Raw genomic sequence first — 25,879 nt, 5'->3', positions numbered from 1 at the left:
GCTGCCTCCTGCACGCCCCCTACTGGGGATGGAGCCCGGAACCCAGGCATGTGCCCTTGACAGGGAATCAAACTGTGACCTCCTGGTTCACAGGTCGACGCTCAACCCCTGAGCCACACTGGCTGGGCCAGTGTCTGCAGTTTTTACCTGCTAGCTGGGACACACACACACACACACACACACACAGAGGAAGGACATGAGAAAGTGAGAGGGAAGAGAAAAAAAAGAGAAAAACAATACCTTTGCTTTTGAGTCGCTACTAAGTAGCTGTTGTGGACCTTGGCGCTGATGTAAACCCGTCTGAAAATTCACCCCGTGAAACGGGCGGGCTGTGGGCGGTTTGGATGAAGTCAATAAAACACCCACAATGTTTCCAAACGAGAGGGTCTCGGGGGTTTCCCTGGGGGTGGGGGCGGAGATGAGCAGGTGTGAGCGTGAGCAGGTGAATGTGTGAGTGAGCAGGTGAATGAGTGAGTGAGCAGATGAATGAATGAGTGAGCAGGTGAATGAATGAGTGAGCAGATGAATGCATGTGTGAGTGAGCAGGTGAATGAATGGGTGAGTGAGCAGGTGAGTGTGAGTGAGCAGGTGAATGAATGGGTGAGTGAGCAGGTGAGTGAATGGGTGAGTGAGCAGGTGAGTGTGAGAGTGAGCAGGTGAATGTGAGTGAGCAGGTGAGTGTGAGTGAGCAGGTGAGTGAGAGTGAGCAGGTGAGTGTGAGTGAGCAGGTGAATGGATGTGTGAGTGAGCAGGTGAGTGTGTGAGTGAGCAGGTGAGTGTGAGAGTGAGCAGGTGAGTGTGAGAGTGAGAAGGTGAGTGTGAGTGAGCAGGTGAATGGATGTGTGAGTGAGCAGGTGTGTGTGAGTGAGCAGGTGTGTGTGAGTGAGCAGGTGAGTGTGAGAGTGAGCAGGTGAAATGTGAGTGAGCAGGTGAGTGTGAGTGAGCAGGTGAGAGTGAGCAGGTGAAATGTGAGTGAGCAGGTGAGTGTGTGAGTGAGCAGGTGAGTGTGTGAGTGAGCAGCTAATCGCGCAGATAGGAGGGTGATGGGCACCCCAAGTCCTCCTGACCCCTGGAGAAGGGGCCCGATGTCGCAGCCACTGGCCTGGCGTGGGGACCCCAAGGCCGGCTGGGCCCTGGGAGGCAGGGACCTTAGCAGCCAGCAGGTGAAACGGGCCACCGCCCCCCCCCCAACCCCCAACCCCCCCAAGTCCCTCACAGTCTCCAGGGGTCACGAGGTCACAGGCTCAGAAACCCCCAGGGCAGGGCACATGGACACGGGCCGGGCCGGGGGGGTCTCAGGGGCGGGAGGCGAGCGGGGCCTGCAGACCCGGCTCCCGGGGGGCGGGTGTGGGTAACGCGGGGGTTCGCACAGCATCTGCACCCCGCGACCGATCGCACGACCTCCCCGGGCTCCCGGCTGCACACGGACCCTCCCCGCTCCGCCCCCTCCGGTCCGGGGCGATCGGGGCTGCACGTGACCTTGACAAGGTCACGGCGGCCTCCGAGCGCGCCCCCACCCCGCGACGCACGGCGCATGGGGCGTGCCCCGATTTCCCGGCATCCCCCGGGGGCGCGGCCAGAGCGACGTCGCCGACGCAGCCAATGAGCGCGGCGCCGCTTGACGCGGGGCGGGGCCTGGCGCGGCTGCCGGAAACCCCCGGGGGCGCGGCCAGAGCGACGTCGCCGGCGCAGCCAATGAGCGCGGCGCACGCTGACGCGGGGCGGGGCCTGGCGCGGCTGCCGGAAACCCTCGGGGGCGCGCGTCCCCGGAGGGGGCGTGGCAGGGGCGCGCGGGGCAGCCAATCGGACGGGCGTGCGGGGGCGCGGGGGCGGGGCGTCGGCGGCTTAGCGGCTGCGCGCTGGGCTCCCCGTCCTTTCGGTCCCCGGCGGCGGCGGCTGCATCGCTGAGCCCGCGGCGCCCACACTCCCGGCTGCTCCCCGCGCCTCCACTCCGCTCCGCTCCGCGCCCTCGGCTCCCCGCGCCGCCATGACGGAACAGGCCATCTCCTTCGCCAAGGACTTCCTGGCCGGGGGCGTCGCCGCCGCCATCTCCAAGACGGCCGTGGCCCCCATCGAGCGGGTCAAGCTGCTGTTGCAGGTGTGGGGGGTGCAGGCGGTGTGCGCATGCGTGAGCTCGGGGACTCGGGGGGCGGGGGGGGACGGTCGGGGGGGGGGGGGGCGGGTGTGGGCCTGCAACCCAGCTCGGGCCGCGTGCACCGGGGACCAGCGGGAGGGAGGGCGCCGGAAGTGCGAGGCCACCCCGCTTTTGTCCGGGCCGCGGACTTCCGGGGGTGCCTGCGGGGAGCGGGGCGCATGCGCACGGGCGGGGCTGCGGCGCGCCGGCCTTTTGCAGGCGGGTGACTCCGTGGACCTGGGGGGCGGGGGGGGGGCCCCCCGCCCGTGGGTGCGCGCGGCCCCGCCGGTCCCCTTGGCCGGACTTGGAGCGGTTTTCAGCGGCAACAGGGTTGCAGGCTGTTGTGAAACTGTTGCAAATGGGAACGAGCTGGGACAGGGTTGCCGGGTGACGCCTGGCAACATTGTATCAGGGCGATGGCCGCTTCTGCAACATTGTATCAGGTGCGAACCGCTGGCAACATTGTAGCGGGTGATGGTTCCCTTGCAACATTGTATCAGGGTGATGATCGCTTGCAACATTGTGTCAGGGCGAGTCCTTGCAACATTGTATCAGGTGCGATTCTTTGCAACATTGTGTCAGGGCGAGTCCTTGCAACATTGTATCAGGTGCGATTCTTTGCAACATTGTGTCAGGGCGAGTCCTTGCGAACATTGTATCAGGTCTGATTCCTCGCAACATTGTGTCAGGGCGAGTCCTTTTTTGCAACATTGTATCAGGTGTGATTCGTTGCAACGTTGTATCAGGGTGACGACCGCTTGCAACATTGTATCAGGTCTGATCCTTTGCAACATTGTATCAGGACGGTTCCTTGCAACGTTGTATCAGGTGTGATTCCTTGCAACATTGTATCGGGGTGATGACCGCTTGCAACATTGTATCAGGTGTGATCGCTGGCAACCTTGTTGCAGCGAGAGTCAGGGTTATAAACGCTTAGACGTCGGAGGGACCGGGAGAGGATTAGGCTGCAAATTTGCAGAGGGAAGGCGCGTTAACCGGACAATTTATATGCATCAATGCATCACCCGGGGACACGGACTATAGGGTGCTGAAGGCCTGGGGCGGGGCACGGGTAAGGGGAGCTCAGTGGGGGCGGAGGGGGGAAATGGGGACATGGTAGAACTTTCAACCATAGAGATTTCATTTAAAAAATGTTTATTTTATTTTATTTTATTTTTTCTAAATATATTTTATTGATTTTTTTACAGAGAGGAAGGGAGAGGGATAGAGAGTTAGAAACATCGATCAGCTGCCTCCCGCACACCTCCTGCTGGGGATGTGCCCGCAACCCGGGTACATGCCCTTGACCGGGAATCGAACCCGGGACCCTTCTGTCCGCAGGCCGACGCTCTATCCACTGAGCCACACCGGTTAGGGCCATCTTATGTCTTTTAAAAATATTTATATTTAGCCCTGGCCGGTGTGGCTCAGTGGATAGAGCGTCGGCCTGGGGACTGAAGGGTCCCGGGTTCGATTCCAGTCAAGGGCATGTACCTGGGTTGCAGGCACATCCCCAGCGGGGGGCGTGCAGGAGGCAGCTGATGGATGTTTCTCTCTCATCGCTGTTTCTGACTCTCTCTCCCTCTCCCTTCCTCTCTGTAAAAATATCAATAAAATATATATTTTTCAAGAAAGTCATCAGATGGTCGTCTGTGGGCACCTGTTGGTTTTCCCAAGGACGCCTTTCGTGGGGCTGGTATCGGGTCCTCCGGTGACGACCCCCGGGTGACCCCCGCGACCCCGCCCGTCTCCCCGCCGCCCGCAGGTGCAGCACGCCAGCCAGCAGATCACGGCGGACAAGCAGTATAAGGGCATCATGGACTGCATCGTGCGGATCCCCAAGGAACAGGGCGCGCTGTCCTTCTGGCGCGGGAACCTGGCCAACGTGATCCGCTACTTCCCGACGCAGGCCCTCAACTTCGCCTTCAAGGACAAGTACAAGCAGGTGTTCCTGGGCGGCGTGGACCGGCACACGCAGTTCTGGCGCTACTTCGCGGGCAACCTGGCCTCGGGCGGGGCCGCCGGCGCCACGTCCCTCTGCTTCGTGTACCCGCTGGACTTCGCCCGCACCCGGCTGGCGGCCGACGTGGGCAAGTCGGGCGCCGAGCGGCAGTTCAAGGGCCTGGGCGACTGCCTGGTGCAGATCAGCAGGTCGGACGGCGTCCGGGGCCTGTACCAGGGCTTCAACGTGTCCGTGCAGGGAATCATTATATATCGGGCCGCCTACTTCGGGGTGTACGACACGGCCAAAGGTGGGTGCCGCCTCGGACGGGGGGACGGGGGGGCTGGCCTGGCATCGGGCCACACCAGTCAGTGCTCTTTCATTTCTTTCTTTCTTTTTATTATTTAAAATATATTTTTATTGATTTTTTCAGAGAGGAAGGGAGAGGGATAGAGAGTCAGAAACATCGGTGAGAGAGAAACATGGATCAGCTGCCTCCTGCACGCCCCCCACTGGGGATGTGCCCGCAACCGAGGTACATGCCCTTGATGGGAATCGAACCCGGGACCCTTCAGTCCGCAGGCCGACGCTCTATCCACTGAGCCACACCAGCGAGGGCTAGTGATGCCATTTTACCTTCACCGCCTTTTTTAAGACCCTGTTTGCAGCTCGGCCAGTGAGGCTCAGTGGAACCAGGAGGTCAGGGTTCGATTCCCGGTCAAGGGCACAGGCCCGGGTTGTGGGCTCGATCCCCAGCAGGGGGCGTGCAGGAGGCAGCTGGTCCATGATTCTCATCATTGATGTGTCTCTCTCTTCCTTCTCTAAAATATATATATTTGTTTTTAATTCTTACCTGAGGATATTTTTCTTCTTTTTTTAAATTTTTTTTTTAAAATATATTTTATTGATTTCTTACAGAGAGGAAGAGAGAGGGATAGTTAGAAACATCGATGAGAGAGAAACATCCATCAGCTGCCTCTTGCACACCCCCTACTGGGGATGTGCCCGCAACCAAGGTCCATGCCCTTGACCGGAATCGAACCTGGGAACCTTGAGTCCGCAGGCCGACACTCTATCCACTGAGCCAAACCGGTTTCGGCTAAATTTTTTTTTTTTTATTTGATGATATTTTTCCGTTGATTTTTAGAAAGAGAAAGACGGAGGGAAATGTCGATGTGAGAGAAGCCTATCGATGGGTTGCCTCCTCTACATGCCATTGACCGGAGTCGAACCCAGGACCCTTCGGTCCACAGGCTGACGCTCTAGCCACTGACCAATCCAGCTGGGGCAACAACAATATCTTTATTATTATTATTATTATTATTATTATTATTGATTTCAGAGAGAAAGGAAGGGGGAGGGAGAGAGAGAGAAACATCCATGAGGAGAGAGAATCACAGATCGGCTCCCTCCTGCACGCCCCCTACTGGGGACTGAGCCCGCAACCCAGGGCATGTGCCCTTGACCGGGAATCGAACCCGGGACCCTCCAGTCCACTGAGCCACACCGGCCAGGGTTTCACCCCCTTTCTTAAGACCCCGTTTGCAAAATGCAGCCTCTTTGTGGGGTCCAGGCGTGTGCGAGCTCCACGGTGAATTTAGGGGAACAGTCTAGGCCCCGAAAAGGAACCCCGACCCCAGGTCCTGTCCCCGACCTTGACCTGACCTCTGTGATACCACCTCTTGCCGGGAGCTGCTGAGAGGGGGCCGGGGGGCCGGGGAGGGGGTGCCGGGGCCTGACCGTGCCGTGCCCCCCCCCCGGCCCCCCCACAGGCATGCTCCCCGACCCCAAGAACACCCACATCTTCATCAGCTGGATGATCGCCCAGTCGGTGACCGCCGTGGCCGGCGTGGTCTCCTACCCCTTCGACACCGTGCGGCGGCGCATGATGATGCAGTCGGGGCGCAAAGGAGGTACCGGTCCCGGTTCCGGGGCGCGAGGGAGGCTGGGGAGGGGGGAGGGGAGAGAGCCCACACGCCCCCCCACGTGGGCCCCGCCCGGAGCCCGTGGGTGGGGTTTTGCCCGTGGCTTCCGGGGGGTTGGGGGGGGGAAGAGCTCGCACCCTGGGGTGGGAATGGGCTGGGTGTAGTTCTCTGTTTTTGTGTGTTTTTTTTAAAATTATTTTTTTTAAAAATATATTTGTATTGGTTTCAGAGAGGAAGGGGGAGGAGAGAGAGAGAAACATCAACCATCGACCGGCTGCCTCCTGCACGCCCCCTACTGGGGATCAAGCCCACAACCCGGGCCTGTGCCCTTGACTGGGAATCGAACCCGGGACCCTTCAGTCTGCAGGCCGATGCTCTATCCACTGAGCCAAACCAGCTAGAGCCATTAGAGGGGGAGAGAGAGAGAGAGAAACATCCATGAGGAGAGAGAATCATGGATCAGCTGCCTCCTGCACGCCCCCTACTGGGGATGGAGCCCGCAACCCGGGCGTGTGCCCTTGACCAGAATCGAACCCGGGACCCTTCAGTCTGCAGGCCGACGCTCTATCCACTGAGCCACACCGGCCGGGGCTATTTTGGTTTTCTTTATATTATTATTTATATTTCTATTGATCTCAGAGAGGAGGGGAGAGGGGGAGAGAGAGAAACATCCATGAGGAGAGAGACCCACTGACGGGCTGCCTCCCGCACGCCCCTCGCCACGCCGGCCGGGGCTGTGTCTGCGATGAACGGTGGGGGGGGGGGGGTCCCCTCGGTGCCCGTCCCCGTCCTCACCCCCCCCCCCCCGTCCCCCCGCAGCCGACATCATGTACACGGGCACCATCGACTGCTGGCGGAAGATCTTCAAGGACGAGGGCGGCAAGGCCTTCTTCAAGGGCGCCTGGTCCAACGTCCTGCGGGGCATGGGCGGGGCCTTCGTGCTCGTTCTCTACGACGAGTTCAAGAAGGTCCTCTAGGCGCCCGGGGGGCGGGGCCCCCACGTCCACGGACGGTCGACGGGCCCTCCGGACGCCCCCACGGCCCGCCCGCCCGCCCGCCCGGCCCGATCACGGCAGCGCCGGGCGCGGCTCGAGGACGAGACCCTCCCGATCACGACCACTGACACCCCGCCCCACGCCTCGATGCGGGCGGGGGGCTCCCCCGACCCCACGGGGCCCCCCCGGCAGGGCCGCCGCCAACGCGTGTAGCATTTATTTAAAGGAAATCATGCCGCCATTCCGTGCTTCCGCGCTGCCCGCCCCCCGCACCGCTGAGTTCCCCGCGAACCGACGCCCTCTGTGTCGGGCATTCCATTCCGCACACGATTAAACCCGCGCACGGAGGCCCTGTTCCCTCTGCTGTTTTTTTTATTATTATTATTGTTATCGCTAGAGGCCCGGTGCACGAAATCCACGCACATTAAAAGGGGATTCATCGGAGGAAATGTTCTATTACTGCTCTTTGCCCTCTCTCTCCAGTAGAAGTGTCAGGGATGAAGGAAAATTAGTAAAACGCGTAGGAAAACCTTCCCCCTGTCAGAGTCTGGGGCGCACCCCGGGACCCCCATCATCACCTCAAAATCACGTGAGACCCAGACCCGGCCAGTCCCACCCTTGTCGAGCCAGCAGCCTCAGGTTCCCTGCCGTGGTGCCGGGATGGGGGGCACAGCCTGAGGTCCCCCGACCAGCCCCACGGGGGACGGGGAGGGCGTAGCCTCAGGTTCCACACAGCGTCCAGCCCCTGCCCGCCCACCCGTGTGCACACATGGCCCCCTGGTGGTGGCTGGATGTGGCGTGTGGGTGTGACAGCCACATAGGATTTTATTAATGGGGTTATTTTATTTTTTATTTTTTAATATATTGATTTTTTTAGAGAGAGGGATAGAGAGTTAGAAACATCGATGAGAGAGAAACATCGACCAGCTGCCTCCTGCACGCCCCCCACTGGGGATGTGCCCACAACCAAGGTACATGCCCTTGACAGGAATCGAACCCGGGACCCTTCCGTCCGCAGGCCGACGCTCTTCCCACTGAGCCACACTGCATTTCCTCCTGCTCTGATGCGCCCCCTGAATTCCCACAGGTGAGAATGTCAGCCCCTCTGTCTCAGTGGTTGAGCGTCGACCTAGGAGCCAGGAGGTCACGGGTTCGATTCCCGCTCAGGGCACAGGCCCGGGTTGCGGGCTCCATCCCCTCCAGTCGGGGGCGTGCAGGAGGCAGCTGGTTCATGATTCTCCTCATGGATGTTTCTCACTCCCTCTCCGAAATCAATACAAATAGATTGAACAAGGAAAAGAAAGTCCTTAATACGATGGAAAGACAGAAACCCACACGACTGGTAGGAGAAAGGACTCCCCATTTCAGAAGCTGTTGGGGGGTCGAGGGGGGGGACCCAGCCGCCTCGAGGTGAGGGGTCAAAGCCACGTGTGTGCGACGGCCGGAGAGGGGGTTGAAAACACTTTATTTAGCTTCCTTCCTGGTGGCAGCTCCGGGAACATCACATATGGGTGTCCTCACCCCGATACGCACGTCCCCTCCTCCTCCCGGGTCCCCCAGGTTTTGTGGGGACCAGGCCAGCCTCGCCCTCCATCCAGAGTCATGGCTCCCTTAGAACCTGCACTTCAGCCACCGGGCACTCCTCCTGGGGGGGTCTGCCGGGCTCCCAGGGAAACTGCGGGGTGAGGGGGGGTGAGGAGGGGTGAGCGGGGTCGGGGTGGGTCACAGGTTACCCCTCCTCCCCGCTCCCTGGGCGGGACTGGCCTCCTCCACCCCAGAGGTCCCCGCCGTGGGCAGACACCTGGACGTACCATCTTCTCGTTCTCCCAGGTGCCCCCGAGGGGGTCCTTCAGGTGGGGGATGGGCGGGAAGAGGGTCTTCAGGACCGAGTACCTGGGAGAGAACCACGTGAGCGGGGCCCAGCACGGCCCATCTCCATCCATCCTCCGTCCATCCGTCCATCCTCCAGTCTCCTTCCATCCATTATCCATCCTCCATCCGTCCATTCATCCATCCATCATCTATCTTCCATCCATCATCCATCCATCCATCATCATCATCCTTCCATCATCCATCCGTCCATCCAGCCTCCTTCCATCCATCATCCAGCCTCCATCCATCCATCCTCTATCCCCCATCCATCCATCCATCCATGCATGCATCCTCCATCCATCCATCCATCCATCATCCATCCGTCCATTCATGCATCCTCCATCCATCCATTCATCCTTCCATCCAACCTCCATCCATCCACCATCCATCCATCCATCCATCCTTCCATTTATCCATCCTCCATCCCAGTGATGCAGGGTGCAGGGGGGGCTATAAGGACCCCCCTTCTCTGTTCTGCCTGCGCCCCCCCCCCCTTCCCAAATGAGTCATCCTATTCTTAGCAGGAGTGCTGGTACCTGCACTTCCAAGGGGGAGGCCATTCCCTGGCCAGTTTCTTCATTTTATTTTATTTAAACAATGGGTATGTATTCAGTTTGTGAGAATTCAGTGAGCCCTATTCTTTTTAAAAATATATATAATTTCTTTATTGATTTCAGAGAGGAAGGGAGAGAGAAACATCCATGAGAGAGAATCATGGACCGGCTGCCTCCTGCACGCCCCCTACTGGGGATCGAGCCCACAACCCGGGCCTGTGCCCTGACCGGGAATCGAACCTGGGACCCTTTCAGTCCGCAGGCCAACACTCTATCCATTGAGCCACACTGGCTAAGGCTCTTTTTAAAATTTTATTATCTTTTAAATCCTCACCCGAGGCTATTTTTTCCCATTGCTTTTCAGAGAGAGAGTGGAAGAGAGAGGGAGAGGCAGAGAGAAACGTCGATGTGAGAGAGACACATCGATGGGTTGCCTCCTGCAGGAGCCCGGGGAGGAGCCTGCAACCCCAGGTACCTGCCCTTGACCGGGAATCGAACCCGGGACCCTTCGGTCCGCAGGCCGACGCTCTATCCACTGAGCCACACCAGCCAGGGCCCGGCCTCCCCCTTGGAGGTGCAGGTACCAGCACTCCTGCTAAGAATAGGATGACTCATTTCAGCGCGGGCGGGGGGGGGGAGGGGGGCGCGCGGAACAGAGAAGGGAGGTCCCTATAGTTTCCCTTGCACCCTGCATCGCTGGGATGGAGGATGGATGGATGGATGAATGGAGCATGGATGGTGGATGATGGATGGGTGGGTGGATGGGTGGGTGGATGGGTGGATGGATGGATGGATGGATGGGTGGATGGATGGGTGGATGGATGGATGGATGGATGGATGGATGGATGGGTGGATGGATGGATGGATGGATTGATGGATGGGTGGATGGGTGGATGGGTGGATGGATGGGTGGATGGGTGGAAGGATGGGTGGATGGATGGATGCAGGACGGACGGATGGATGGATGGGTGGATGGATGGATGGATGGGTGGTGGGTGGATGGATGGATGGATGGATGGGTGGGTGGATGGATGGACGGACGGATGGATGGATGGGTGGGTGGGTGGATGGATGGATGGATGGATAGGTGCGGGGGACTGCATGCTGTGTGCTGGGACCCACGAGCGTGCCCCCGCGCGCAGGGCGGGGTGGGTGGGGCGCAGGAGGAGGCGCACGGAGCGTCGTGCGCTCCAGAAAACCACGGCGCGAGACTCACCTTCTGCAAAGGAAGACTGCGGTGCCCACGGTGATCAGCGTGCCCAGCGCCATCAGGGAGGAGCTCAGCCAGACTGGGAAACGCGCGTTCGCCTCCTGGTCACACACTAGGGGACGGAAACAGCGGGGACGCCTCGCACCAGCCCTGGGGGTGGGGGCTGGGGGTCTCCGATGGCGGTTTCAAGTACATTTCAAGGCATTTCCCTAAGGTCCCAGGTCCAGGTTGGGGCTCAGTCTAGTGCGGGCAGCGGCCACCTGCGCGCCTGGTTCCGCGGGAATCCCTCCATCGGGGCGCGCCCATTGCGGGGACCCCGATGCGCCCCACCGCGCAGGGAACCTTGGAGCCACACCCACATACAACCACCCACAGTGCGCTCTGGTCTGGCCCGTCCTCAGGGTCCCCGGGCAGTTCCAGGGTTTTCACTTGGAGACGCGCGCCCTCCTGTGGTCGGAGGTAGAGGCGACCCTTGAGGGTCTGAGATGGCGGTTTTACGCAGCCCCCAGCCTTTCCCAAAACCCCAAATCGGAGTTGGGGCGCGTCCAGTGGGGACCTTGCACACCTGCGCGCCCGGACGCAGGGGGCGGGGGGTCTCTCCAACTGGGCGTGGCCATCGCCGGAAGCCCCTTGCGCCCACCACGCAGGGACCCTTGGAGCTACACCCACATACAACCACCCACAGCGCGCTCTGGTCTGGCCAGTCCTCAGGGACCCCAGGCAGCGCCAGTTTTCACTTGGAGACGTGCGCCCTCCTGTGGTCGGAGGTAGAGGGGACCCTGGGACCGGCCCTTGGGGGTCTGGGATGGCGGTTTTACGCAGCCCCCAGCCTTTCCCAAAACCCCAAAATCTGGGTTGGGGCGCGTCCAGTGGGGACCTTGGACCCCTGCGCGCCGGGACGCACGGGGGTCTCTCCAACCAGACGCAGCCATCACCGGGAGCCCCATGCGCCCCACCACGCAGGGACCCTTGGAGCCACACCCACATACAACCACCCACAGCGCGCTCTGGTCTGGCCAGTCCTCAGGGACCCCAGGCAGCGCCAGTTTTCACTTGGAGACGTGCGCCCTCCTGTGGTCGGAGGTAGAGGGGACCCTGGGACCGGCCCTTGGGGGTCTGGGATGGCGGTTTTACGCAGCCCCCAGCCTTTCCCCAAACCTCAAAATCTGGGTTGGGGGCGTCCAGTGGGGACCTGGCACACCTGCGCGCCCGGACGCAGGGGGGTCTCTCCAACTGGGCGTGGCCATCACCGGGAGTCCCATGCGCCCCACCACGCAGGGACCCTTGGAGCCACACCCACATACAACCACCCACAGCGCGCTCTGGTCTGGCCCAGCCTCGGGGACCCCTGGCAGCTCCAGGGTTTGCAAAGACTTGGCACCTGCGTGCGCGTAGGCCAGGGGAGGAGTCAGCCACGCCCAGAGGGGAGGGGACGCGCCCTGGGGTGGCCTGGCCCAGGCGTGTATGGATTTTTCTCATTAATTTTGATTATTATTATTATTTTTAAAAAGACTGCATAGCCCTGGCCGGCTTAGCTCAGTGGATAGAGCGTCGGCCTGCGGACTGAAGGGCCCCGGGTTCGATTCCCGGTCAAGGGCACAGGCCCGGGTTGTGGGCTTGATCCCCAGTGCGGGGCGTGTGGGAGGCAGCTGATCGATGATTCTCTCTCCCCATGGATGTTTCTCTCTCTCTCTCTCTCTCTCTCTCTCTCTCTCTCTCTCTCTCTCTCTCTCTCTCTCTTTCCAGTAGGGGGCGTGCAGGAGGCAGCTGATCCATCATGGCTGTTTCTATCTCTCTCTCTGAAAAAAAAAAAAAGGGGGTGGTGGTGGTGGAGTGACGCCCCTCTATTTTGAGGGCAGACACCCCAGGAGGTTTCAGACTTGGGGGCGCGGGGGGGGGGGGACGGCCCTGTCTCCTTGAGGAAGGCCACTGCCCACAGCCTTCACTCACCAAAGCGCCGGCGGGCGCTCCACTGGCCGACCAGGTCGGGCGAGTACAGGGCTCGGATTCTCACCGTGAAGGATCTGGGATTGGCCAGCGGGAAGGACTGGTCCTCTTGGACCTGTGATGCAAGGAAAATCAAGACAGGGCCGCCTGCCAGCGTGGCTCAGGGGTTGAGCGTCGACCTGTGAACCAGGAGGTCCAGGGTTCGATTCCCGGTCAAGGGCACAGGCCCGGGTTGCGGGCTCCATCCCCAGTCGGGGGCGTGCAGGAGGCAGCCGATCCATGATTCTCTCTCTCTCTCTCTCTCTCTCTCTCTCTCTCTCTCTCTCTCTCTCTCCCCCTCTCCCTTCCTCTCTGAAATCAATTAAAAAAAAATTTTTTTTAAATGTTCTAATTCCTGGGAGGTAAATGAATCCTGACCAGTGGTGTTGCCTTTTGGGGTGTCGTGCACTGAGCCCCGCAGTGTGGAACGCTGTCCCCACAAAAGAGATGTTACCCCTGGATTATGGGAACGGGACCCCCTATGGAAATGGGGTCTTTGCAGATGGGATGGGGTGAAGGGTCGGAGACGAGGTCGTCCGGGGTCAGGGGGGCCCTCCCTCCAGGGACAGGGTCCTTTGTCAGACACGGAAGAGGGGCCGTGGACACAGAGGAGCAGCCACGTGGAGTCGAAGAGAGACCAGGGGGGGAGAGAGAGAGAGGAAGTGAGAGAAAATGAGAGAGACAAGGATAAAGTGAGAGAGAATGAGAATGAGAGAGTGAAAGAGAAGGAATCTGTACTAATAAAAGGGCAATATGCTAATTAGACCAGACATCTGCCGGACATCCTTCCAAACAAAGCCTTGGTGCAAGGGCCTGAGGCAGAGGCAGTTAGGGGCGATCAGGCCGGCAGGGGAGGGCAGTTAGGGGCGATCAGGCTGGCAGGGGAGAGCAGTTAGGGGCGATCAGGCCAGCAGGGGAGGGCAGTTAGGGGCGATCAGACCGGCAGGGGAGCAGTTAGGGGCGATCAGGCCGGCAGGGGAGAGCAGTTAGGGGCGATCAGACCGGCAGGGGAGCAGTTAGGGGCGATCAGGCTGGCAGGGGAGGGCAGTTAGGGGCGATCAGGCTGGCAGGGGAGAGCAGTCAGGGGTGATCAGGCCGGCAGGGGAGAGAAATTAGGGGCGATCAGGCCGGCAGGGGAGAGCAGTCAGGGGTGATCAGGCCAGGAGGGGAGAGCAGTTAGGGGCGATCAGGCCGGCAGGGGAGGGCAGTCAGGGGCGATCAGGCCGGCAGGGGAGGGCAGTTAGGGGCGATCAGGCCGGCAGGGGAGAGCAGTTAGGGGCGATCAGGCCGGCAGGGGAGGGCAGTTAGGGGCGATCAGGCTGGCAGGGGAGAGCAGTCAGGGGCGATCAGGCCGGCAGGGGAGAGCAGTCAGGGGCGATCAGGCCGGCAGGGGAGGGCAGTTAGGGGCAATCAGGCCGGCAGGGGAGGGCAGTTAGGGGCGATCAGGCCAGCAGGGGAGAGAAATTAGGGGCGATCAGGCCGGCAGGGGAGAGCAGTCAGGGGTGATCAGGCCGGCAGGGGAGAGCAATTAGGGGCGATCAGGCCGGCAGGGGAGAGCAGTCAGGGGTGATCAGGCCAGCAGGGGGGATTGGGCAAGCAGGGGAGAGCAGTTAGGGGGGATCGGGCCGGCAGGGGAGAGCAGTTAGGGGTGATGAGGCTGGCAGGCAGGTGAGTGGTTAGGGCAGTGGTCGGCAAACTCATTCGTCCACAGAGCCAAACATCAGCAGTACAACGATTGACATTTCTTCGGAGAGCCGCATTTTTTAAACGTAAACTTCTCCGAACGCCACTTCTTCCACGTAGACGCGCCCAGGCCGTGGTGTTTTGTGGAAGAGCCACACTCCAGGGGCCAGAGAGCCGCACGTGGCTCGCGAGCCGCGGTTTGCCGACCACTGGGTGAGGGGGATCAGGCCGGCAGGCAGGTGAGCGGTTAGGAGCCAGCGGTCCCGGATGGCGAGAGGGATGTCCGACTGCCAGGGATCGGGCCTAAACCGGCAGTCAGACATCCCCCGAGGGGTCCCGGATTAGAGAGGGTGCAGGCCGGGCTGAGGAACCCGCCCCTACCCCCCGTGTACGAATTTCGTGCACCGGGCCTCTAGTCTATCATAAAACCCTAATATGCAAATCGACCCCACGGTGGAACGACCGGTCGCTATGACACGCACTGACCACCAGGGGGCAGACGCTCCATGCAGGATCTGCCTCCAGGGCCCCAGGCCCCAGGCCAATCAAGGCGGGTGCCAGCAGGGACCCCCCCCCACCCCCAATCGCCTGCTGGTCGCCCCACAGATCGGCCCTGATCGCCAGCCAGGCCTAGGGACCCTACACATGCATGAATTTCGTGCACCGGGCCTCTAGTGAGAAAATAAGGGAGAGAATGAGAGAGAGAGAGAGAAAAATGACAGTGAAAGTGATAGAGAGAGAGAGAGAGAGAGAGAGAAAAGAGAGAGAGAGAGAAGTCGAAGCAAATGGATGTTTTGGCCAATGCACGGGTCTCCGTGTGAAATCACCCACTTTGCTGGCTCGAGCTCACGCCCTGTGACTTTCCCTCTAGCTCCCTGCCCGGCCCGGCTTAAGGAATCGGGGTGGCGTTGGGATTGCCCCTCTGTGGGCGGCGCCAGGCGGACGGCAGCATCTGTCAGCTCCCGCTCAGACACCCAGCGCCCCTGTCTTCCCCTGGACATTCCCGGGAGGGTCGGCGACCCCCGCGGGCCAGGGTCCGGACAGGAATGGGCTCTCACGGGTGGAGGATCAGGACAGCGAGGAGGCGGGGGGCGCGCTTACCTCCTGCAGGAATGGGGGGTCGGCGCCCTGCAAGACAGAAGCGATGGGTGTGTGGGGGCGGCTGCAAAGGCTCGAGCGGGTTCGAGCAGCTGTACGTTCACAGGAACAGAGTATAAAACCGTCAGCGGTGCCGGGCCGGCGTGGCCCCGTGGTTGAGCCTCCACCTAGGAACCAGGAGGTTCCGGGTTCGATTCCCGGTCAAGGGCACAGGCCCGGGTTGCGGGCTCGATCCCCAGGTGGGGGCGTGCAAGAGGCGGCCGATCCATGATTCTCTCTCCTCATGGATGTTTCTCTGTCTCTCTCCCTCTGCCTTCCTCCCTGAAATCAAGAAATCTATACTAATAAAAGGGTAATATGCTAATTAGACCAGGCATCTTCCGGACGTCCTTCCGGACAAAGCAAAGGTGGCGGAGGCCGAGGCAGAGGTGGTTAGGGGTGATCAGGCCTGCAGGGGAGGGCAGTTGGGAGGGACCAGGCCTGCAGGGGAGGGCAGTTGGGAGGGACCAGGCCTGCAGGGGAGGGCAGTTGGGAGGGACCAGGCCTGCAGGGGAGGGCAGTTGGGGAGACCAGGCCTGCAGGGGAGGGCAGTTGGGAGGGACCAGGCCTGCAGGGGAGGGCAGTTGGGGAGACCAGGCCTGCAGGGGAGGGCAGTTGGGAGGGATCAGGCCTGCAGGGGAGGGCAGTTGGGGAGACCAGGCCTGCAGGGGAGGGCAGTTGGGAGGGACCAGGCCTGCAGGGGAGGGCAGTTGGGAGGGACCAGGCCTGCAGGGGAGGGCAGTTGGGGGGACCAGGCCTGCAGGGGAGGGCAGTTGGGGGGACCAGGCCTGCAGGGGAGGGCAGTTTGGAGGGACCAGGCCTGCAGGGGAGGGCAGTTGGGGGGACCAGGCCTGCAGGGGAGGGCAGTTAGGGGTGACCAGGCCTGCAGGGGAGGGCAGTTGGGGGGGACCAGGCCTGCAGGGGAGGGCAGTTAGGGGCAAACAGGCTGGCAGGGGAGCAGTTAGGCATCCATCAGGCTGGCAGGGGAGTGGTTAGGGGGTGATCTGGCTGGCAGGCAGAAGCGGTTAGGGGCAATCAGGAAGGCAGGCAGGTGAGCAGTTAGGAGCCAGCATTCCTGGATTGTGAGAGGGATGTCCGACTGCCGGTTTGGTGGGATCGGGCCTAAGCCAGCAGTCGGACATCCCCCGAGGGGTCCCGGATTGGAGAGGGTGCAGGCCGGGCTGAGGGACACCCCCCCCCCGCTCCCCATGCATGAATTTCGTGCACCGGGGCCTCTAGTAAAAATACACATTTTAAAAGCACAGAAGGAACCTGCTGGGGCAGGCCTTTACCTGTTGTATTTCAAGCTCATAGTCAAATATTTTGTGGAAGTGGCTGGACATGTCCCATTCCAAGAGGGCGAGGGACTCATTACACGTGGCATTTATGTTGGGTGCCCTGAGCTTCTCTGGTGGAGAAAAAAGAAAAAGGGGAAAAAAAAAAAAAAAGAAATCACGGGTCAATAAACCAACTAAAAAGGAAAATATTTTCCCAGCCCAGCAGGGGGCGTGCAGGAGGCAGCCGATCCGTGATTCTCTCTCATCATGGAAGTTTCCCGCTCTCTCTTCCTCTCCCTTCCTCTCTGACATCAATAAAAATATATTAAAATGGAATTGTGCACCTGAAACCTGTATACTATTTATTTTTATTTATTTAAAAATATATTTCTATTGATTGTACAGAGAGGAAGGGAGAGGGAGAGGGAGAGAGAAATATGAATGAGGAGAGAGAATCATGGACCGGCTGCCTCCTGCACGCCCCCTACTGGGGATCGAGCCTGAAACCCGGGCATGCGCCCTTGACCTGGAATCGAACCCTGACCTCCTGGTTCCTAGGTCAGGGCTCAGCTCCTGAGAAACACCAGTCCGGCTAAAACCTGTATAATTTTGATGACTTATGTGACCCCCCCAATAAATTGAATAAAAAGGAAAAAAGCCCTGGCCGGTGTGGCTCCGTGGATAGAGCGTCGGCCTGCGGACTGAAGGGTCCCGGGTTCGATTCCGGTCAAGGGCATGGACCTTGGTTGCGGGCACATCCCCAGGTGGGGGGCGTGCAGGAGGCAGCTGATCGATGTTTCTCTCTCATCGATGTTTCTAACTCTCTCTCCCTCTCCCTTCCTCTCTGTAAAAAAATCAATAAAATATATTTTAAAAAATAAATAGCAGGCTAATTTTTATTTTTTATTTTTGGTTAATCCTCACCTGGGGGCATTTTTCCATTGATTTTTAGAGAGAGAGGAAGGGAGAGAGAGAGAGAGAAACATGGGTGTGAGAGAGAATCATGGATCAGCTGCCTCCTGCACGCCCCCTACTGGGGATGTGCCTGCAACCAAGGTACATGCCCTTGACCAGGATTCGAACCCAGGACCCTTCAGTCTGCAGGCCAACGCTCTATCCACTGAGCCACACCGGCCAGGGCTCGTCACGGATGTTTCTCCCTCTCTATCTCCCTTCCTCCCTGAAATCAATAAAAAAAATGCATCTATTAAAAGGAAAAGTGTCCGGATCCTCACTCACCGATATCGGATAAAAAGTGGGTCAGCTCGACGCAGGGGATGGGGGACCGGCGGCTGGCGCCCCGCACCACGAACCGGTGCTGCTCCTTGGAAAAGGCAGAGACGTTGTCGAAGCGGCACTGGGTGTGTGTGCCCTGCGCGTTCACCGTGTACCGGGGACACGCCCACATCGCCGAGGTGCTGCACGGAGGGGGCGTGGTCTAGGGTGATGGGGGGGTCCCGCCCACAAGTCCCTAGCCCCGCCCACGAGGCCCTAGCCACGCCCAGGAGACCGCAGCCACGCCCAGCAGATGCTAGCCCCGCCCACAAGTCCCTAGCCCCGCCCAGGAGACCCTAGCCCCGCCCAGGAGACCCTAGCCACGCCCAGGAGACCGCAGCCACGCCCAGCAGAAGCTAGCCCCGCCCACAAGTCCCTAGCCCCGCCCATGAAACCATAGCCACGCCCAGGAGACCGCAGCCACGCCCAGCAGATTCTAGCCCCGCCCACAAGTCCCTAGCCCCGCCCATGAGACCCTAGCCACGCCCAGGAGACCGCAGCCACGCCCAGCAGATGCTAGCCCCGCCCACAAGTCCCTAGCCCCGCCCCAGAGGCCCTAGCCATGCCCTTGAGACCAAAGCCCCGCCCTTGAGACCCTAAACCTGCCCATGAGGCCCAGCCATGCAACCAATCAGGTGCTAGCCCCGCCCACAAGTCCCTATCCCCACCCATGAGACCCTAGCCACGCCCAGGAGACCAAAGCCCCGCCCATGAGACCCTAAACCCGCCCAGGAGACACTAGCCCCTCCCAGAGGGCCTTAGCCGCGCCCAGTAGACTGCATCCCCGCCCAGAGACCTTGTCTCCGCCCAGGGGACCCCAGACCCTCCCAGGAGAACCTAGCCACGCCCAGGAGACTCTAGCCCCGCCCAGGAGACCCTAGCCCCGCCCAGGAGACCCTAGCCCCGCCCAGGAGACCCTAGTAATGCCCAGAAGACCCTAGCCCCACCCAGAAGGTCCAGCCACGCCCAGGAGACCCTAGCCACGCCCGGCAGAAAATAGCCCCGCCCATGAGACCCTAGCCCCGCCCAGGAGACCCTAGCCACTCCCAGGAGACTCTAGCCACGCCCAGTAGACTCTAGCCACGCCCAGGAGACCCTAGCCACGCCCAGGAGACCCTAGCCACGCCCAGGAGACCCTAGCCACGCCCAGGAGACCCTAGCCACGCCCAGGATACTCTAGCCACGCCCAGGAGACTCTAGCCCCGCCCAGGAGACCCTAGCCCCGCCCAGGAGACTCTAGCCACGCCCAGGAGACTCTAGCCACGCCCAGGAGACTCTAGCCACGCCCAGGAGACCCTAGCCACGCCCAGGAGACTCTAGCCACGCCCAGGGGACCCTAGCCCCGCCCAGGAGACCCTAGTAATGCCCAGAAGACCCTAGCCCCACCCAGAAGGCCCAGCCATGCCCAGGAGACCCTAGCCACGCCCAGGACACTATAGCCACGCCCAGGAGACTCTAGCCCCGCCCAGGGGACCCTAGCCACTCCCAGGACACTCTAGCCATGCCCAGGGGACTCTAGCCACGCCCATGGGACCCTAGCCCCGCCCAGGGGACTCTAGCCACGCCCAGGACACTCTAGCCACGCCCAGGGGGCTCTAGCCACGCCCACGAGTCCGTAGCCACGCCCAGGAGACTCTAGCCCCGCCCAGGAGACCCTAGCCCCGCCCAGGAGACTCTAGCCACGCCCAGGAGACCCTAGCCCCGCCCAGGAGACCCTAGCCACGCCCAGGAGACCCTAGCCCCGCCCAGGAGGCCCTAGCCACGCCCAGGAGACCCTAGCCCCGCCCAGGGGACCCTAGCCCCGCCCAAGAGACCCTAGCCACGCCCAGGGGAACGTAGCCCCGCCCAGGGGACTCTAGCCACGCCCAGGAGGCCCTAGCCACGCCCAAGAGACTCTAGCCACGCCCAGGGGACCCCAGCCCCGCCCAAGGCCACACCCACTTGCTGTCCTCCAAGTAGAAATAATATTGGACGTCGCTGGGGGCATGCCTGCCCACGGCCCAGCTGCAGGTCAGGAAATCCTGGTCATGAACCTCGCAGCCCAGGTCTTCCGCCGCTGCCCCGGGGTCTCCTTCTAACACAGAGACGAGAATAAAAACAAAAAAAATGCAGAGAAAATCACTAAAAAAGGGCAAAGAAGATTCCCCCTCCCCCCCAAATGCAAAGAAGAGAGCTGAAAAAAATGCAAAGAAATGCAAGGCAGATGCCCTAACCGGTGTGGCTCAGCGGATAGAGCGTCGGCCTGCGGACGGAAGGGTCCCGGGTTCGATTCCCGGTCAAGGGCATGGACCTTGGTTGCGGGCACATCCCCAGGTGGGGGGCATGCAGGAGGCAGCTGATGGATGTTTCTCTCTCATCATCGATGTTTCTAACTCTCTGTCCCTCTCCCTTCCTCTCTGTAAAAAAAACCAATAAAATATATTTTAAAAAAAAGATATTAGCTTGTAAGGACATGTAATAAATAACTTCAAAATGCTATGGGTATTTAATTAAAAAAAAATAAAAGAGACATCCACGAGGAGAGAGAATCATGGATCGGCCGCCTCCTGCACGCCCCCTCCTGGGGATGGAGCATTTGCCCTTGACCGGGAATCGAACCCGGGACCTCCTGGTTCCTAGGTCGACGCGCAACCACGGAGCCAGGCCGGCCGGGCTCACGGTAATGGTTTTTGATGTCCAGAAGACCGACTCATGATTGAAAACAAACAAACAAAAAAAAAAACGGACGAACCAGCAAACAGCATTCAGCCCTCACCTTGCACGGGATACTCAATCCACGTGGAATACGTCTCGCCATCCATCAGGGTGACCCGGACGGTATAGTTCGATCGCTTGCATTTGGGGAGCACAAATAACTGGCAAAAACTGTTGTTTGTGGCCTAAGAGGGGGAGATGTAGGAATGCACCGTTTAGAGAACATACGTAGCCTGAGACTCATCCTATTTGACATTTTTAAAAATTATTTTTTATTGATTTCAGGGAGGAAGGGAGAGAGAGAGAGAGAGAGATAGAAACATCCATGAGGAGAGAGAATCACGGACTGGCTGCCTCCTGCACGCCCCCTACTGGGGATCGACCCCACAACCCCCGGGCATGTGCCCTTGACCAGAATTGAACCCGGTACCCTTCAGTCCGCAGGCCGAGGCTCTATCCGCTGGGCCAAACTGGCTAGGGGCATATTTAACATTTTGTTTTTTGTATGTGTGTGTTTTATATTTTTACTAGAGGCCCCGTGCACAAAATTTATGCATGGGGGTTGTGTGTGTATCCCTCAGCCCAGCCTGCACCCCCTCCAATCGGGGACATCCCTCTCGCAATCCGGGATTACTGGATCCCAAGCGCTCGCCTGCCTGCCTGCCTGATTGCCCCGAACCGCTTCTGCCTGCCAGCCTGATCACCCCCTAACCACTCCCCTGCCAGCCTGATTGATGCCTAACTGCTCCCCTGCTGGCCCGATTGCCCCCAACTGCCCTCCCCTGCAGGCCTGGTCCCTCCCAACTGCCCTCCCCTGCAGGCCTGGTTCCCCCCAACTTCCCACCCTGCAGGCCTGGTCACTCCTAACTGCCCTCCCCTGCAGGCCTGGTCACCCCCTAACTGCCCTCCCCTGCAGGCCCAATCGCCCCCAACTGCCCCCCCCCTGCAGGCCTGGTCCCTCCCAACTGCCCTCCCCTGCAGGCCTGGGTCCCCACTACTGTCCCCCCCTGCAGGCTTGGTCACCCCCAACTGCCCTCCCCTGCAGGCCTGGTCATACCCAACTGCCATTTCCTGCAGGCATGGTCCCCCCCAAATGCCCACCCCTGTCAGCCTGGTCACCCCTAACTGCCCTCCCCTGCAGGCTTGTTTGCCCCCAGCTTCCCTCCCTTGCAGGCCTGGTCCCTCCCATCTGCCCTCCCCTGCTGGCCATCTTGTGGTGGCCATCTTGTGTCCACATGGGGGCGGCCATCTTGTGTGTCAGAGTGATGGTCAATTTGCATATTACTCTTTTATTAGATAGGACTAGAGGCCCGGTGCACGAAGATTCGTGCAAGAACGGGCCTTCCTTCCCCTGGCCTCGCTCCCGGCAGGAGCGACACTCCTGTAGCTCCCTCCTCCCCCCCCCGTCCCCCTCATAGCAGGCTATGCAAATTAACCCGCCATCTTGGTTGGGTTAATTTGCATACCCACTCCTGATTGGCTGGTGGGCGTCGTGGAGGTACGGTCAATTTGCATGTTTCTCTTTTATTAGTGTCGATTGAGTTCAGAGGGGAAGGGAGAGGGAGAGAGATAGAAACATCCTTCCTCATTAGTCAACAGAGCCAAACATCAACAGGACAACGATTGAAATTTCTTTGGAGAGCCCAATTTTTTAAACTTAAACTTCTTCGAACGCCACTTCTTCAACACAGACTCGCCCAGGCCGTGGTATTTCGTGGAAGAGCCACACTCCAGGGGCCAGAGAGCCGCATGTGGCTCGTGAGCCGCGGTTTCCCCGACCACGGTCCCAGGGGACTCTACACACGCACGATTTAATCGTGCGCTGGGCCTCTAGTACTAGTATAATAAAAGCCTACTATCCTAAGCGTCCGACCGTCTGTTCGACCGTTCGACCAGTCGCTATGATGCACACTGACCACCAGGGGGCAGACGCTCTGAGCAGTAGATTAGCTAGCTGCTGGGGTCTGGGTGAGACGGGCCGGACACGCCCTGGAGCCCTCCCACGGTCCCTCCCCAGCCCCGATCGTGCACCGGTGGGGTCCCTCGGCCTGGCCTGCGCCCTCTCGCAATCCGGGACCCCTCGGGGGACGTAGGAGAGACGGTTTAGACTTGATCCCCGCAGGCCAGGCTGAGGGACCCCACTGGGACTCTAGTCAAAGATAAGAGAGAATCATGGACCGGCTGCCTCCTGCACGCCCCACCCTGGGGCTCGAGCCCGCCACCCGGGCCTGTGCCCTGACCTCCCGGTTCATAGGTTGACGCTCAACCACTGAGCCGCCCCGGCCGGGCTGAGCGGTAACCCCTTCGACATCTCACAGACAACACACCCTAAGCCTGGTGCCCATTAATGCCTCTCCCCACACCCCACAGCCGACCCCGGGATTAAACTCGCATCTGGGGGACCCCAGAAATGGGCTCAGCCTCTAGGTTGGCTGGTGCTGGGTTCGAGAGGAGACTTGGCGGCGTGTCGCGAGCCGGGTCCACGGGAGACGGCGCTTACCCGCCGATCGAAACTGGCGTCTTCGAAGCACTGGATGGCAGACACGTTGCCGTGGAGGTCCCAGGTCAGCCTCTTACTCTCGGGTTCCATCCTCAGGTTCGCGATTGGCGGGTTTGGATCTGAAAGGTTTCTTCCTTCGGGGGGAGGTGAGAGACGGGGACGCTGAAACCCGCATCTCGACGGGAAACTGCGTTCTCCCACTGACTTAGGCGATACGGTGGGGAGGTGGAGTGATTTAAAAAAAAAAATATATATAAATCCTATAGAATAAAAGCCTGATATGCTAAGTGTCCGGTCGTCCGGTCGGCCGTTCAACCAATCAAAGCGTCATATGCTAATGATATGCTAAGGACGCTCAACTGGTCGCTATGACGTGCACTGACCACCAGGGGGCAGACGCTCTGACCGGTAGGTGAGCTTGCTGCTGGGGTCCGGCCGATCGGGACTGAGCGAGACGGGCCGGACACGCCCTGGAGCCCTCCCGCGGTCCCTCCCCGGCTGGCCCACCTCCCGCGTCCCTCCCCGGCCCCGATCGTGCACCGGTGGGGTCCCTCGGCCTGGTCTGCGCCCTCTCGCTATCCGGAGTGAGGGACCCCATGCCTGAGTGCACGAATTTCGTGCACCGGGCCTCTAATATATATATATACACACTGAGTGGCCAGATTATGATGGTCTCTGAACGCATAATAATCTGGCCACTCAGTGTGTGTGTATATATATATATTAGAGGCCCGGTGCATGAATTCGTGCATGGGTGGGGTCCGGCCAGCCTGGCCAGGGGGATGGGGACGTGGGCGGTCGGCCGGCCTGCCTGCTTGTCGAACTCCCGGTCGAGGGGACCATTTGCATATGAGCCTTTTATTCTATAGGACGGACACGGAGTGGCCGGATGATTATGCGTTCAGAGATCATCGTCATCTGGCCACTCTGTGTAGAGAAATATATATATATATGCCCTGACCGGTGTGGCTCAGTGGACAGAGCATCGGCCTGCAGACTGAAGGGTCCCGGGTTCGATTCCCGGTCAAGGGCATGTACCTCGGTTGCGGGCACATCCCCAGTGGGGGGCGTGCAGGAGGCAGCTGATGGATGTTTCTCTCTCATCGATGTTTCTCGCTCTCTCTCCCTCTCCCTTCCTCTCTGTAAAAAATTCAATGGACACATACCCTCGGGTGAGGATTCACAGCAAAAAGAACAGAAAGGTGTCAGCCCCCCATACGGGGTAACCACGTTCACCCCAAGAAACGTAACTAAAAAGGGGAAGATGCCACACCCTCCCTCCCCCCCGTCGGAGAAAGACACCTGCGGTCCAGGCCCCGTGCAGGGAAGGAACCACGGGCAGAAGGTGATGAAATATGGTGGTTTTTTTTTTTTTAATTTTTTATCTCAGCTCACACCATCCCGGCTGATGCAATCGACCCAGAACGGAAGCGGTTGGCCCTTTCAGGATTAAAATACATCTCCTTTGTTCTAAGAGACTCAGACGTCAAAAATCTCCCCCTAAATGTTCAGAAAAAAAAAAATATATATATATATAGAGCCCCTTTATTTATTTTTATTAATTTTTTAATCCTCATCTGAGGACAGTTTACCATTGATTTAAATATATATATATATATTTGTACTGATGTTAGAGAGAAAGGAAGAAGGAGATAGAACCATCCATGTTGAGAGTGAATCATGGACCGGCTGCCTCCTGCACGCCCCCTACTGGGGATCCAGCCCACAACCCGGGCATGTGCCCTTGACCGGGAATCGAACCCGGGACCCTTCAGTCCGCAGGCCGACGCTCTATCCACTGAGCCACACTGGCCAGGCTCCATCATGTCTTATAGCTGCACTAGAGGCCCAGTGGGGTCCCTCGGCCTGGCCTGCGGGATCGGGCTGAAACCGGCTCCCCGACATCCCCCGAGGGGTCCCGGATGGCGAGAGGGCGCAGGCCAGGCCGAGGGACCCCACCGGTGCACGATCAGGGCCGGGGAGGGACGCGGGAGGTCGGCCGGCCGGGGAGGGACCGCGGGAGGGCTCCAGGGCGTGTCCGGCCCGTCTCGCTCAGTCCCGATCGGCAGGACCCCAGCAGCAAGCTCACCTACCGGTCGGAGCGTCTGCCCCCCTGGTGGTCAGTGCACGTCATAGCGAGCGGTTGAGCGGCCTTAGCATCTCATTAGCATATGACGCTGTGATTGGCTGAACGGCCGACCGGACACTTAGCACCTTAGCCTTTTATTATCGAGGGCGTGACTCAGTTTCCCCTCGAAGCGAAACGCCTGCCCAGCGCCGGCGGGGTGCCTACCTCGGTCCCTGAGCAGCAGAGCGGAGACGGGCGCCAGGAGCAGGGCCGCGAGCCGGAGCGAGGCCATGGGGAGGCGGCTCCGGTGGGACAGGAAGCGGCTGAGCTGCAGGAGGAGGAGGGAGGGGTACCTGGTGGGCGTGGCTTCAACACGGATGGAGCGGGGAGGCTGGGAGGGTCCCGTGCTGGGAGAGCAGGCAGCTCGTGGTAGGCGAGGAGGCTCTGTGTGCACACAGGCGTGTGCAGGCGTGTGCGTGCATGTGTGCGCACGCACGCACGCGAACACGGCTGCACGTGTACACATCTATGTGGGCATGTGTGTGTAGGCGCCTTGGGGACACCCATGTGTGCATGTCTGCCTGCATGTGTACACCTGTGGGTTTGCAGGTGTGTGCATGCATGTGC

General features: G+C 60.0%; 2 protein-coding genes across 3 annotated transcripts; one reads left to right on the top strand and one right to left on the bottom strand.

Annotated features, from left to right (window-relative positions):
- Positions 1–1,862: 1,862 nt before the first annotated feature.
- On the top strand, positions 1,863–7,344 carry SLC25A6 (solute carrier family 25 member 6). Its single transcript, XM_054720245.1, has 4 exons — positions 1,863–2,098; positions 3,900–4,386; positions 5,849–5,989; positions 6,821–7,344. The coding sequence occupies exons 1-4, from the start codon at positions 1,988–1,990 to the stop codon at positions 6,976–6,978; spliced, it is 897 nt and encodes a 298-aa protein (XP_054576220.1). The 5' UTR covers positions 1,863–1,987; the 3' UTR covers positions 6,979–7,344.
- A 1,107-nt stretch (positions 7,345–8,451) lies between these two features.
- Positions 8,452–25,575, bottom strand: IL3RA (interleukin 3 receptor subunit alpha). Of its 2 annotated transcripts, none has more exons than XM_054720224.1 (11): positions 25,478–25,575; positions 23,185–23,318; positions 20,746–20,869; positions 19,932–20,064; positions 17,955–18,133; positions 16,731–16,846; positions 15,403–15,429; positions 12,583–12,694; positions 10,639–10,744; positions 8,808–8,889; positions 8,452–8,671 (listed from the first exon to the last, which is right to left on the bottom strand). In XM_054720224.1, exons 1-11 carry the CDS (start codon positions 25,542–25,544, stop codon positions 8,597–8,599), a joined length of 1,155 nt encoding a protein of 384 aa, XP_054576199.1. In that variant the 5' UTR covers positions 25,545–25,575; the 3' UTR covers positions 8,452–8,596. The 2 variants fall into 2 exon arrangements, with proteins under 2 accessions (XP_054576199.1, XP_054576201.1); XM_054720226.1 differs by having other exon boundaries at positions 19,932–20,061.
- Between the last annotated feature and the right edge of the window lie 304 nt (positions 25,576–25,879).

This window comes from Eptesicus fuscus, chromosome 1 (assembly GCF_027574615.1).
Source record: "Eptesicus fuscus isolate TK198812 chromosome 1, DD_ASM_mEF_20220401, whole genome shotgun sequence".
Classification (NCBI taxonomy): domain Eukaryota; kingdom Metazoa; phylum Chordata; class Mammalia; order Chiroptera; family Vespertilionidae; genus Eptesicus; species Eptesicus fuscus.
Note: the sequence above shows the minus strand (reverse complement) of the source record. Positions and strands in the feature narration are given on the sequence as shown.

What these genes read in the sequence shown, in the direction of transcription:
- SLC25A6 (XM_054720245.1), top strand. Translation starts at nt 1,988, where the DNA reads ATGACGGAACAGGCCATCTCCTTCGCCAAGGACTTCCTGGCCGGGGGC. An exon ending in GGGTCAAGCTGCTGTTGCAG is followed by an intron (nt 2,099 to 3,899) that starts GTGTGGGGGGTG and finishes CGCCGCCCGCAG; the next exon opens with GTGCAGCACGCCAGCCAGCA. An exon ending in GCAGTCGGGGCGCAAAGGAG is followed by an intron (nt 5,990 to 6,820) that starts GTACCGGTCCCG and finishes GTCCCCCCGCAG; the next exon opens with CCGACATCATGTACACGGGC.
- IL3RA (XM_054720224.1), bottom strand. Translation starts at nt 25,544, where the DNA reads ATGGCCTCGCTCCGGCTCGCGGCCCTGCTCCTGGCGCCCGTCTCCGCT. An exon ending in ATGAGCTTGAAATACAACAG is followed by an intron (nt 15,430 to 16,730) that starts GTAAAGGCCTGC and finishes TCTGTCTTGCAG; the next exon opens with GGCGCCGACCCCCCATTCCT. An exon ending in GAGCGCCCGCCGGCGCTTTG is followed by an intron (nt 10,745 to 12,582) that starts GTGAGTGAAGGC and finishes TCCGTCCCCTAG; the next exon opens with TGTGTGACCAGGAGGCGAAC.